Source organism: Terrapene carolina, unplaced genomic scaffold, assembly GCF_002925995.2.
Source record: "Terrapene carolina triunguis isolate 2854851 unplaced genomic scaffold, T_m_triunguis-2.0 Scaffold130, whole genome shotgun sequence".
In the NCBI taxonomy this organism is placed as follows: Eukaryota; Metazoa; Chordata; order Testudines; family Emydidae; genus Terrapene; species Terrapene triunguis.
Window position 1 is genome coordinate 23,827,561 of NW_020664481.1, and position 14,662 is coordinate 23,842,222.

A 14,662-nucleotide genomic window follows, 5' to 3' on the forward strand; every position below is an offset into this window, starting at 1 on the left:
CATACATGGGCAGAGTATTAATCTAGTTCTCACAAACCAATGATAATTCCTCTTTATACGTTGGTTTTGGTGTCTCTAAAGAGGTCTCTAAGGCCTGGTCTACACTAACACCCCAATTCGATCTAAGGTACGCAACTTCAGCTACGTGAATAACATAGCTGAAGTCGACATACCTTAGTTCGAACTTACCGCGGTTCAGATGCGGTCCACACGCGGCAGGCAGGCTCCCCGTCGACTCCGCGGTACTCCTCTCGCCGAGCTGGAGTACCGCAGTCGACAGCGAGCACTTCCGGGATCGATTTATCGCGTCCAGACCAGACGCGATAAATCGAACCCGGAAGTTCGATTTCCAGCCGTCGAACTAACGGGTAAGTATAGACCAGCCCTAAGAATGCAACACTGTTACACTCTCGATCATTCTGCCTTCTAGCTCTTTAAAGATTGTGCACTCAACAGGAGTAAGTTTGTACCATTATTTGAAAGAGGAGTCCTCCTAAGACAGATACACAAGTGTGCTGCATCCAAAGATAGGACATACAGAACATGGTGGTGGTGCTCCTTGCAAGAGAAGATAGTGGTTACCAGGGCCGGCTCCAGCATTTCTGGCAAAGCAAAAAAAGCAAGCCGCAATCGGTGGCGGCAGTTCAGTTCACTTCGCTCCTAGAGGGTGCTGCCCCTCTCCCTTGGCCGCCCCAAGCACCTGCTTGTTAAGCTGGTGCCTGGAGCCGGCCCTGACGGTTACAGCAGCCCTTTAGGCAATGCTTTTGTGACAATTTCTAATTGCAGAATTCTGGTTTAGGTGCATAGAACACTTGCAGCACAGCTTTCAATGGACTTTTGCATAGCAAGAACAACATCGAGCTGTGCCACATAAGCACATGAAACAGCAACAACTTTGTGTTGTGTGGTATTACCAGTATTTATCCAGTAACATTCGAAAAAGACAAAACACAGGGCTTGCCAATATGGCCACCAGGAAAATAGTTAAAAGTTGAGAACTCTTTTCAACCAGCTGCAAGACATTTATATAGTGAAGTGATTGCTGCTTTGCCCCCAACTATTCCAAGCTAAGATGCAAGTTCCCCATTCCCATAGTGCAAAGCTCTGCCGGGATGGGGCTGCGTCCCTTGGTTGCACTTAAATTCAACCTTTTAACAAGGTAGATATGTTGGCAACATTGAGATCTAAATCCCAAACCATGTACTTGCTGACTTATCCTTCCCAAATGAACCCACTGAGAGTTTGGTGACTCTGCACTGTCCTGGAGAGCACCGCAGGGGAAAGTGTACATGTCAAATGCCTTACTTCTCAAAGAGAAGAGGAATCACCTGTTTGAACGCTTTTGGCTTAGGGCAATTTGTTTGTTAAGGAGGATTTTTGTTTGCTTTCTTTAACAAAGAGCTGGCAACAGCCAGAGCCCCTCCCTGCACGAAACGCACAAAGTTGTCCCCAGCTAATGGTCCCACAGCATAAAGCCCTTTCTCCTGAACACATTCGTAGGTAAATGGGTCAACGTTGATGGGGTTCCTCTTGGAGTTGACTGGCTGCTCATTGTCAATTGCCAAGTCAATGCCATTATTTGGTAGGAAGGAGAGGTTGGGGTTTGAGCCAATGAGAACAAAAGCCAAAGAAATGTTAAAGACTTTCTGGTGACCACTCTTATCCTGGAAGACACACTTCATGTCCTCTGTAAAGGACAGGACATGATGTTCAGGAAGGCTGATGTAACATTCATATGGCCCAGGACAAGCAACTGACTGTTCTTTCATCATCTGGTGGACTTTGTGGTACTCCGGATACATCATTTTGGGGAGCTGATTGAAGATGAGGCCTGGATCGTTGACCCTTCTGCGAAAGGCATGGATCACTGGGATGTTGCAATGGTGAGCAAAGAGAATTGCATCAGCAGCTGTCAGCCCGGCACCTACAATCAAGACTGGATCTGATGTCATGCCAACCCTCTTGTTCTTCACTGCTTCTTCAAGGGCAGAGAGTTTGTGATGGACAAAAGGAAGGTCCTCTCCATTAACTCCAAGCTTGGTTGGACTGTCATATGTTCCTGTGGCTAAAACCACATTCTCTGCATAGATGGAGAAGGGTTGCTGATGACCATTAGTGTTTTTGATGAATCCATCCACCTGGAAGAGATTTCCACTAGCAATCTGGTCATCTTCTTTCTCAGGGAAATCCCAGAAAGAGTCACTGTTCCCCTCAGGATCCTGCTGTGCATAGCTGGAGTTTACATCTGGGCTCACTTTCCTCACAGATGTCACAACAGTCCCAGAGATAAAATTCTTCTGCAGCCCTTTCTTTGCCACATAATGTTGGTAATATTGAGCAATGTCTTCTGCTGTGGCTCTGTTATTCCTGAGGCCCCTGTAACAGGATATTATAGATGATGGTTGAACAGTGAAATTCAGAGGCTTCTCCCTCCTTTGTTGCATGTATTGAAGGGCTATCTACCCTGGCACTAATGGAGAAACTGGGCCTGCATTCTCTTCTCCCTAGTTTTACACCAGAGTAATTCAATTCATTTCACTGGAATTACTCCTAATACACAAGTCTGAACAGTCAGGCTCACTGACTATCAGGAATAATTGGAAGAGGCAATATTGTCTGGTATGAAAACCCCACAAAAACTTTAGCAACATATTTATCCTTGACTACCCTCCCTATCGCTTCCATTTTATTTTTTCTGGTGAGCTTTTCCAGACTTAGAACGTAAATGCTATAGACCTAACAAAAGCAAAAGTAGCCTAAGTATTTGCAATCTCACATCTGAATGATTACACTGTACATTCTGTCCCACTGTATATCTGTCTGATTAGAATACTTGTAAATGCGGGACAATACAAATGGGCTACACTATCCAAAAATTATGGTTTCCACACCTATTAATTCAGATTTTTAAATGTAACTGCTGGCCACATTCTGTTACCCCAGTGTACATTCAGAACTAACTGCTCTGCGGTCCATGGAGTTACTCTGAATTTTATACCACCAGCACTGAATACCAAATAGATTTTTCTTGGGGGATTTCTTCCACTCACTGAAACTGGCCATAATAGGTAGCCAGCTGGACTTCATACCAGATATTTCCAAATAGGATTTTGGGGCAAAGTAATGTCACGTCAGTCTCCTCACCTTCTTTTTTTCCTCATCCAGTCTTTGAACTGAAGGTCTGGAAGCCCCATCCATTCCCCTTGGCTCAGAGTGATCATAGATCCCTCAATAAACTGAAAGAACAAACAGCGAATGAGTTAAGCAACTGAAAAATGAAAGGAATTAAGCACTAATGGAACAGGAACACTGTTCTGTTAAGTTCCAGTAAATCACATTTTAGTGTAGCCCAGGGACCTCAGCGGATCCAGATGTTTGGATGGAACAAAGGGCAGTAGTGGGCTGGGAGGGAAAATCTCTCCTGCACATTCAAACCAGCTCACTTTTTGGTGGGTGTAAAAGCAGAGCCCTGCTGGAGCCTGCTTGTCTGGCTGATTAGCTTGTTCAGCCCTTTACATCTTTCATCAGGATACTGACTATTCGGTAATACACATTTCATAAGCTACATACATGCCAGGCACCCCCAGGAGGGTTTCTGCCAAGGACCAGATGGGGAATAGCCCTGTTGGTCTCGTGCCACCAAGTGAGGACAGATTCTGCAGTTCCACCAAAGTCTGTATCTGGACGCAGCAGAGTATCAAAAAGAAGAGCCACGGGGCTCTGGGATCGTCCCTCCAAACCTTCAGACAGGTACTCCAGATCCTAAAAGACAGGGCAGATACTTAGAGCCTGCATCATCTAACACATGAGATCACTTCAAAATGCAGCAGTAATGTAATATCACTAGGTGCTCAGCAGAGCTGAACTTCACTTAGTCAGAACAAGGCCTACATGTCACACAAGCCCTGTCTGGAGGATTTGAGCAGTGCGAAGCCCTTGTGCTGGCCCTATATACCATGATGATTTGGGAAACAAATTAACCCATGCTTAAGGCTTCTGTTGCCAGCATGCTCTGGGCATATGATGGTGGTGATGTGTTCTATCTACTTCTTTCTGTTAAAAGGCAAATTCATTTGATACAAACCTGGTCTATAATGGGGACTTCTGGTGTTTCCTCTAGTTTCCTCTGTAGAATAGGATGAGGATGAACAGAGCCCCTTTTGATGTAAGGGATATAACCAGACAGCAGGTAGGAAAGGCAAATTCCTGAAGGACCATTCCCTGAACAAACACATTAAAATAATATTGTATCACTGTGGTTGGAACAATAGTCCTTTGTAAAACATCTCATCAGATATGCAGTATGATCCAGGGGATAGACTTCGACTCAGGAGAACTGGGTTCTAGACTCAAGTCAACCACGGTCCTGCTGCATGGCCTTAGGCAAATCACTTCACTTCTCGGTTTCCCTTTTTGTCTGTCATATCTAGGTGTATTGTAAGCTGTGCAGGGCAGGGGCTGTTTCTTACAAGATCTACGTACAAAACCTAGCACCCTGGAGCCCTGATTCCAGTTGGGACCTCTTAGCACTACTGACACTCTAATAAGCTAGTGCTTTGTCAAACACGGGCAAAACAGCAGGCTTGGAAGAGAGCTGCATTTTTCAAAGGATGATGCTCCTGTTTAGGAATTAAACCTGCTCTTGGACTTTGAGGGTACGTCTACACACTACATCCAGAGCTGTGGGACCCATACTTGTGGACTCAGTGTTTCCAAGCCTGTGTTTGAGCACCCACACTCAATTGTAAACCTGGGTTTTGGACCCAGATCTCACAGCTGTGCCAAGGGGTCCACACTGCACTACACAAACCTTCTGACTCAGGTCTACAGCTTGACCTGAGTCCACACTGCAAAATGACAGGACCCAAGCCACAGCAGGACTTAGGCTCTGACCCACCCCCTTGCAGGGTCCTAATACCCGCATCCTGAATGCTTGCTGACCAGAGTCGGAGTGATTGGTGTATGGATGGAAGGGTGGGGGTTGGGCTCGGGCTCAAACCCCAGAAGAGTTAAGGCTTCATTCTTTCCTGCCTAAATGCAACTTGCATCCCTTCATAATCTTGAAGAAAAATCAGACACTGCTATGATGTACATTCACGTGGGGTAGCTAATTTCTGAGAGCTGAAGTGGTGCTGCCATACATCAGACAGCAGGTTCAAGTCCTTGGTGCCTACTGCTCAATGCCACTGTCTAGAGTCATTCTGAAGCAAGTAGGTTATTAGGAAGAGATGTAGGATCTTTATTGCTCACCTCAGGGTATTTTCTGGAGATTACCTGGTAGGGCCAAGGACTTCAGACCTAGACTCATCTCAATTACCACTATGTGACACGGAAGATATGTGGAGCAGGGGGTGGGCACACAATGCCTCATATGCCAATTCTCTAATCACTTGGATACTGGTCACTGATTTGGCAGAAGACCCTGTTCTGAATAAGTCAAAGAAACTGGCCAAATTTCTCACCTTAAATTTGGACGCTCTCTAACCTGTTGACTGATTGATTTAAATGAAGCTAATGGAGTGGCTATTGATTACACTAGGTCTCCAATCAGCCCTATAGGTTTAGTTCTCTCCCGCCTTTGTTTTCTCTCCTTCTAGTCACTGGAAGCAAGCAGTGAGCTGGAGGTTGGGCAAAGAGGCCTCCCTCCCCCACCACCACCATCCCTCAAAGTATGACACTTTGAACAAATAGCTGGATGGCTAAAACTTTCCTACCGCCCACCCAACAACTGGCTTCAGAAGTGAATATACACACTCTACGTCAGTGTACAGTGGAGTAGTCTGTGGAAAGTTTTCACATGGCTGTTTTCCAATAGGTTTAATATTTTACAGTGTCTATATAACTAGCTATCAGCGTCTACAGCTCAAAGCTTTGTTGCTCTTTAGTAACCACCATTACATAATGCAGTGCTGGAAAAAACAGTCAGAGTGACACAGCAGCTTGTAACGTTGTGTGTGCACTTTCATAGCACTGTTGACATAATCCCTGCTCTGGGAGCAATGAACTGCTGGGAGCAAAGGCCACTTCTCAATTCTATTCCTAACACTGTTCTCACCTAGATTAGAGAAAAAGCCAAGTCAAAACTGATGGAAATAAAAACCCAATCATTAACTTGAAACAGAACCAGGATACAAGTCATCCTTAACTTGCTCTTCTACTGTTGGGGTTATGTCAGAGTTCCTGAGCAGCATTTAAACATCTGGCTACATGAGGCGGAGTTATGGACAAAGCTGCGGTTATAAATATGAATCTTTAAGTCCCATAAAGTAGGCCAGATGCACTCCTGCTTTTGTGCTGGATCTGATCAGCTGATTGCCCTGGCATGAGGGAGCTCTCAGCTGTCACAGAACCAGTCTAGCCAACCCCTGGAGTACTCTCCAGCAATTTCCAGCTGGCAATGTTCCTGGGGAGCTGTTCAGAAAATCAGAGCCTCCCTTCTCCTGGGCGGGGGAAATCTCTGCACTGGCAACACTCAGAGTGGTCTCTAAGTTAAACTTGGTTTGGAATTGGACCCTTTAAAAAGGTAGTACCAAGAATTTACCAATCCCATCCCAAGAAAAACAAGCTTCTCAATTGTCTGTCTAAAAATGCCTCTCAGGATTCAGCCCCCAGGGACAAGCGTTCACCTCACAAAACTACGATAAAAAGGATTAAGTGAAACTTTTGTAGTGCATGAACCTTGTATGGGCTCACTCCACAGGGGTGAATTTCACCCTGGTTTAGATGGTGGGCACGGAACAAGCCCAGCACTAACAAAGCATTTAAGCACATTGACTTTCCGGGGAGTCAATGGGGCTCATATCTTAATTTAGCAAGGCACCTAAGCACAAGCTTGAGTGAAAAGGGAATGACTCCTGTATGCCAGAAAAGCCTCTGATCTGTCATAGCTGATCACATCAGTGACACAACTGATATGAAGAGTGAGCATGTCTAACTAACCTCCAAGAGGGCATTTGAAAACGAGAAGCTCCTGTTTCTGATTCACTCACCAAACATCAAACTAACTGGCTTTCTAAAACTGTACAGAGGAGCATCACTTTTGCATTCCTACAAACAGCTGTTTTAAAAATTAAACTACTTCACATAGTTTTCACTGTGTAAACCTGAACCAAAGCCCATCGAACTCCAGCTTTCGGAACAATGTATGAGGATGTCAGATATAGTCTGTCTTAGTAAGACTCCAGCACTGGAGAACACGGATTACATCGCCAAAATATTATTTACCTATAACAACAATGGGAAGTGGTTTGGAATCACTTTTATTTGGGAGTTTGTTCAACGCTGGATACATCTTCACATCTGAAAGGATTCAGGACCAGAAATCTACCTGTAATGACAAAAAAAGGCAACCATTAACTATCCTTTTTTAATAACAAATACTCTCTCCTCTTCATAGCCCTCTGTAGCAGCTAATCTAAAATATTATCCTCGTTTTACATAAATGGAGTTAAATTTCAACTCCCATAAAGTATAGGTGTAACTTTTGTATTGGAAACCTAAGGTCAAATCCTAATTATGCCATAAACAAAAGATGTCCTTGTCTTAGTCCTTCATGGACTTTTTTGGTCCACATGATACAAGTGCCAGCCTCTACTCAAGACAGGCCAAGGATTCAAACAACAGGGAATGTTGCAGGTGAGTCGTAGCAAAAGCTTCCCTTCTCCTATCAGCACTATACATCATGGGCTAAGTTCTTGTTACAGTGACTTCGAGGGCTATTTGGTAATTTTCCAAGCTGCTGTGCAAACACAAAATATTTCTTCAATGAGGTTCTTGTGACATTTGTATTTTTAGAGAAGTTTGCACATTCATGCAGCATTGAGTCTAAACTTCTGCTTGAAGACTTGAAAGCCGTTGGCATCATTTTCAAAAATGCCCCATCACATTGCTAAAGGTTTCTGAGTAATTTGAACTGCTAAAGCACTAAACCACTGGGTGCAGTCGTTAACAAGCTCTTTTAAAAGCAATATCCTTGTCCTCTTGCAATGACAGGTGTTACTATCAGATTCATGGAGTGGAAAATATTTATGTCCATCTGTTAATTCCTTAACAGCAAGGAGATCCCATGTATATGCAGAGTTCTGAATCAGAGCTTGTTAAGCCATCCAGAGACGAATAACAAACCTATCAGCCAATCTCCTAGTGACTGAGTAGGAGAATAGGAGTGAGACTGGTTGGTAAGCCCTTACCTGTCCTGTCACTCTTGTCAACTTTAATTGAACAGCACAGTGACTAGGCATGTACACTAAGTGCAAGCTAGCCACGCCTAACTCACTGCTATCTTGAGGCTGCAGTGACTTTCCCACCGTAAATAAATAATTCCAAAGTTGTTTGAATGAATTTGTATTAGTCATCTGTACTTTCGGTGCTGCTAATCCACTGAGACCAGAAAGGCTTACAAATTCGCTGTGGTTACTAGGACTAGACAAGTGTTCTCCATAGAAATCTTCAGCTAGCCTCCAGAAAATGAAAATATTAAATTAACACCTTCATAATTTTGAAAACCTATCAGAATTCATTGAATGGAATGACGTGGCTCAGCGGGGCATCCTCGTCTCTTCATTGAGTGTAAAAAGATCTTTGGTAAGCGTGCTGTACATTCCCAAACAAGCTTGGCATGTCATAATGTTTGACATAATCCTTTCACCACAAATGTCATCCAATTTATGCAACAGTTCATTTAAGCTGAAGTCTACTTCACTACTTAATGCAAGAACCTACTAAGTTCCCGGCAGATTGAACAAGCAGCAACACAAATTTTACCTTGAAGTTTAAAAAAAATCTAGTAATCAAGTTTTTTGAATTTAGTCTTAGGGTATGTCTACACTACAGGATTAATCCGAATTTAGATAATTCGAATTTGGGAAACAGATTGTATAAATTTGATTGTGCGCAGCCACACTAAGCACATTAATTCGGTTTTTAACCACATTAATTCGGTGGTGTGCGGCCACACTACCCCTAATTCGAATTAACAAAATCGATTTTGGTGCTACTCTGCTCGTCGGGGTGGAGTACAGAAATCGATTTTAAGTGCCCTTTAATTCGAAGTAACTGGCTCCGTTGTGTGGACGGGTTAAGGATTAATTCGGATTAACGCAGCTAAATCCAAATTAAAGTCGTAGTGTAGACCAGGCCATAGAGAAGCTGATACTCCTGTACTATACAATATATCCCTTTGCCATAAATGAATTGTAATAGTCTTTTACCTACTGCCTTTCCTCTGGCAGGATCCCAATTCATGTTGCTAATTCTCACATATACTGTGTTTTGGAATAATTTGCCTCTGAAATGTAGCCAGCTCTGGGACAGAAGATGCTAACCATTCCAAAAGGGTAAAACTCACCCCTGAGCAGAGAGGAAGTGCAAGGCCTATGTACCATTTAAGTTGTGCATAGTCTTTACGGTGAACATCTGCACAAAAGTGAATTTCAGCCATGTTGCACGAAAGATGAAGGGAAGTTAGCATCTTACTTCTGGGCATCAAAAACCAGTTTTTAAATGCAATAGGTAGACAGACCAATGGCAAGAAGCAAGATAGCTTTGGCACTGGTAAAGGCAAAAAGTAGGCATTTCACTAACTTTTTGAAGAAGGTAACACTGGTGGGTGGCGCTGACAAAATAGCAAATGTTTTCATGCAAGCGAAAACTAGACAAACATGCAGTTTTAGCCAGTAACATCTCCCATCTGAGCAAACAAAAGCATCATGGATCTTCTAGAAGGAATCAAGTCCTGGCTACCCTTTGCTTTGTACCATTTCTTTTGACAGCATTCCATCATCTGGAAATGAATGATACCAAAGAGTCCATGCTTACTTGGTCATTAGGAATTAGCACACATAGGTATCTATTTCTGCCTCAAAACTCTAGTGATATCTATTGGCCTTTAACTGTTATTAATCTACCGGTGAAAGAAACTAGATGATTTATTGTGACATTAAGTAACATTTGATCACTGCCTACTAAATGTGTGTAAGTGTCAAGCATGAAGCATTTAATGGTGAACCAGATGATCCTGTGAAAAGGCTCAGTTTGAGCTTGTGAAATTTTTCTGTATTTTTTATAATTTAGTGGGGGGGGAGGGGGAGGGGGATTCTTTTTATTTTGTATTTGCTGAGGGTGGAGACAGTGTTGAGTCCTGCCCCTGGAGAGGTGGGAGCCCCTGGCAGGGGAGGGGATTGCAGAGTGAGCCTGCCACACATTCACCCCACAGTGGTGGCTCCTGCTGCTCCCATCCCACATGGCTGGGCCCAGGTTCCTGCTCTGGGCATTGCCACCTGCCACACGGGTTCCTAGTGTTGCGCAGGTTTGACCCAGCCAGCCCTCGTCATGATGGAGGGGCAGCCAGGCCAAACCCGAGCAACGCTTCAATCCCATGTGCCCAGTCACAATGCCCAAAGCAGGGAGCTGGGCCTAGCCCCACGGGACAGGTGGTGCTGGAACAATTTTTATAGTGGGGGAGGGAGGGGCGGAAGGTGGAAACCATGTATGTGAGTTGTTATTACTAGTTCAAATCACGGGGTGCAGCAGTACCCCTAACCCCACTAGTTCCAGCATTTATGGGTGGGGCAGCTTGCTCTGCAACCTGCCACCAGGTTGCAATGCCCAGAATGGCAAGCCAGACCCACCCCTGCAGGACAGGAACCACAGTAGCCGCTGCTGCAAGGCGAGTTTTTCCTTTTATTTCTTTTTATACTTAGGTTTTTGATTTCATTTTGTGTTATTTCACATTTGCAAAAAACAAGAGGCTCTAACTATAGAAATCATGGACTATAACAAGTGTAAAGTCCTCAGGCTTTTATCAGCCCAAGGCCTGTTTTTATAAGTCCTCTATAAATAGGGCACTGTCACAGGAAAACACGGTCATAACTTTAACTATTGCAGGACAACTGGTGTTGCTCAGATCCTAGTATGCCCAGAGGCAGCACCAACACACAGACCGTGGCATGGTGAATTTCTAAACTAAATTAACAATAACTTTCCCTGGAATCCAACTCTGGAGACTTTCTGTCTAATTGGACACATCTTCCCTCCCACTCTGCCTTTAAATCGCTTCCTCTCTTGATAGCTCACCTTAGTCCTTCCTTTTCACGTCTGTCTATGCCGCTTTTAGGCTGTGTCTCATATTGTATCCTTGACAAAAAGCACCGCGCTATATGCAGACATGTTACCCTCCTACTCACAACGACAGTTCCCTGCTGCTGAAGGATAAGGCATTCCAACCACGTGCCAGAACTAATCAGAAACAGGCACACGGCTAACTCCCTACTATGCAGTCACCTCTCTCCTGCCTCCCCAGATGCAATTGCAGAAGTTCAGCTCTAAGCAGGTGGGGTGGCTGTGTGAAACCAAGGAGTTGGAACTGCCATTCTACACAGCATGATATTCTCTGAGGCAGCATAAATTATAATGCAGCTGACATGGTCAGTGCTTGCCTGAAGAGTGGCAGTAGCTCTCACACCATGGCTGTTCCACACAACATACAGGTCTGGGGTATGTTTCCTAGCAGAGCAAACCATGAACCTTCAGACTAGAATGACTTTTCTTTAGATTAAGCGGGGGAAGAGGAGGGATACAGAGTCCCTAAAAGACAGCAGTGTGTATTTCTCCAACAGTCTGCAGAAACACTGCTGATAGAATGGCTGCACGTTCTCTGTGGCTGGGCAATGGACCGTGAACCAGCCACTGGCAGCACAGCGTAAGATAATACCATGCTGCTACTGAGACTGCTGCTAAAGTGGGTCTTTTAGGGGACATAGGTGGGGCAAGATGGGCCAGAACCAGCTGTGTAGTTTTGCCTCCCTCAGTAGCAGGTTGCCTTGGCCTCTAGCTGTTCTGCTCTGCTATCATCCACCTCTACAGCAGGAGCCCAGGAGCTGTGGACTACCCGTGATAAGTCAATTCCCCCTTTTATGGCTTTTGATATGTGAAAGGAAGGAGACATTCGTGGGAATTATACCCAGAGTTATTGGCAAGAGTAGTATCACTGGCTACACTGTGGGGATGTCTTAGATCCAAACCCAGATTAGACAACACTAGCACTAAAATAGATCAAATAAAAACCAAATGTACCTCCTTAGCTAGATGCACAGCAATGAAATTGGCATAAAGTTAGGTGACTGATGCCTCCGGATACCATTTCCTTATTGTGTAGAGTAATATGCAAACTTATTTTCCATCACGGTTGTTAATAGTTATCCTAGCACAGCTCTACTGATGAAAGAAGTATTCCCTCCCTGCTCTAGATCGGTCACCTGTATGGTTTATAGTAATTACCTGTTTTATAAGAAGAAAGCTAACACCAATGCGCCAAGTTCTGCACCAGTTTACACCTTTGCAAATGTCTTACATTCATTTGCATCAATGGAAAGCAGGATTTAGCTCAATACATTAAATATAGAATAGAAACTGCTGAAGACACAGGAGGGAAAAATTCTCTCATGCCATTAGAGCCAAAGACAAAATATTTGGATCACTCTCAAAACTGAGAGGACTCATTCCCACCATTGAAATCCAGATAGCAGGTCAAATCCTACTCACCTTCAGTGGCATTGCATTGTACAAGTGCATAAGGTGTGTGGGAGTTTCCCCAGGGTTTATACTGAACTTGCTATGGAAGTGCAATGGGGGAAGAAACTGATCAAATAAAAGAAACTAGGTTGTTTTCCTTTATGTAAAACAGAACACCCAGTATTCAAACTCAGCCAGCGCAATGATTCCATTCATAGTATTGGCTTCTAATTTAGGATTCCACCTTAAATGTTCCTCTCCCTGCAACCCACCTCCCGCCCCAATCTGGAAGTGCTGTCTGTTCTATTATTACTGTGTGCCAGAATCCATCCCCTCATTGCCAACAATGTGTCTCACTGCTTAGGTAACGTTACATAACTGTTCTGGCTAGGAGAAGTGCCTAACTTATCCATCTAGGGCCAAATCCTGCTCTCCTTACACATGTACTCCCATTGGACTTAAAAGGTATCACTCATGTAAAGCAAGCCAATGTGAACCCTAGTGTTTCCACGCTGCACAACTGAAATGAATTATAAATCCAAAGAAGGGGGAGAGAGAGAGAAAGCAAGCAGTGATTTGTTAGCAATACACTGGAGCAACTTTAGTAGCAAGAGCCAAGTTCTGCTGCCCTGAGCAAGCAAAGCTCCCAGAGTCATCAATGGGAGTCTTACTTAAATAAGGACCATAAAATTAGGCCAGTACAACACATGGAGAGATTTTAAGAAGGGCAGTGCAGCTATAAATAATGTAGCAGCTTGCAGGTGTTTCTATGAGATTCAGGTGTAACAGGAGCGGCACAAGCTTGTCACGAACACAGCAGTTTCCATCAGTTGTTGATTTCTTTTTCTCTCTGTTAATTTCACAGGCAGCTATTTGTAATGTCATTTGATTTCATTCATTTTTTTAAAATACTGAAACTTCCAACAGTTGAGTGCAGTTTAAAGTTTACTGCATCCTTCTAAAGTTTTAATAGAATCTTTCTGCTTGCATTTCTTCTCTATGTAAGTTCAAAAGCTCCTCTCTCAGCAACAGAAGTTGGTCCAACAAAAGATATTACCTGACCCTCCTCGTCAGTCTTATTCTTGTGATTCTAATACAAAGCATTCCATAGACACAAATGAGGAACAATCCAGGTATGTGGTTCATTAAGCTGACACCTTCTTTCTAAAAGCATTCCCTTGTGCCCTTCTAGAAAGCAATATGCTACTTATGCCTGGCTAATAAAGCTTCTTTTATTCATCAACAGTCCTCTTACCTCAGGAAATGAAGCTGATGAGAAGGAAAAAGTCTGTGTATCAGTGCCTGTATTTCTAGAGAAGCAGAGCACACCATGCGTCTTGACTGTATATTGCTCCCAGCTCCAAGACAGCTGTTAAATATTGTAGGCAACCAGTTCTAGTTTAAGGGGGTGGGGTGGAAGCCGGGGTGGGAGGGACGAGGAAAATCGCTCATAAGCATGAGTCAGCAACATTACCTAGCTTACCCTGTTTATGAATGAATTATGCAGAGTCACTTAGTGTTGTTAAGTTGATAGCATAAAGGAAATAAATATGGTGAAAAACAGCCTTAAAGGAACCATGCCTCTGTTGCTCCCATATGACAAGAATCCAACACTGAATAGATTTAATTCTTTTTTATTTTTAGCTTAAGAGTCTTGGGTAAATTAATCTGAGTCTTATTGTGGTGGTGTTTGGAGTTTTATTCTTATTTAAAACACCTAGGTGACACAGCAATCATTATTGTAATTAATAAGGGTGGCAGGATAGCACAGCATGCTTTCATTAAAACTGAAGGATCTTTTAGGACTATGTATAGTCAGCAGTATTGTAATTACAGCTGATCAAAAAAAATGGGGGGGGGGATTGAAATGTCCTCCCCTTCTGGGTGATATTTTGAATTTCAACCACACTTTATTGTAAGAAGCTGGCTAGTGCATATTACATACAAACCACTGCCCCCTAGTGAAATACTGGCAGACCAGGGGTCCAACTTTTCATCCAGATTGATGCAGATATTGTGCAATCTACTGAAGATCAGTGCTCTCAAGACCATCATTTACAATTAGGGTTGCCAACTTTCTAATCGCACAAAACCAAACACCCTAGCCCTGGCCCTTCCCTGAGGCCCCACCCATACCCCAAGCCCCACCCCC

At 43.7% G+C, this 14,662-nt stretch overlaps 1 protein-coding gene across 1 annotated transcript; it reads right to left on the reverse strand.

Annotated features, from left to right (window-relative positions):
* Positions 1-662: 662 nt before the first annotated feature.
* On the reverse strand, positions 663-13,849 carry OSGIN1 (oxidative stress induced growth inhibitor 1). Its single transcript, XM_024202239.1, has 6 exons — positions 13,766-13,849; positions 7,225-7,327; positions 4,085-4,221; positions 3,571-3,762; positions 3,145-3,236; positions 663-2,376 (listed from the first exon to the last, which is right to left on the reverse strand). The coding sequence occupies exons 2-6, from the start codon at positions 7,289-7,291 to the stop codon at positions 1,365-1,367; spliced, it is 1,500 nt and encodes a 499-aa protein (XP_024058007.1). The 5' UTR covers positions 7,292-7,327; positions 13,766-13,849; the 3' UTR covers positions 663-1,364.
* Positions 13,850-14,662: the final 813 nt, after the last annotated feature.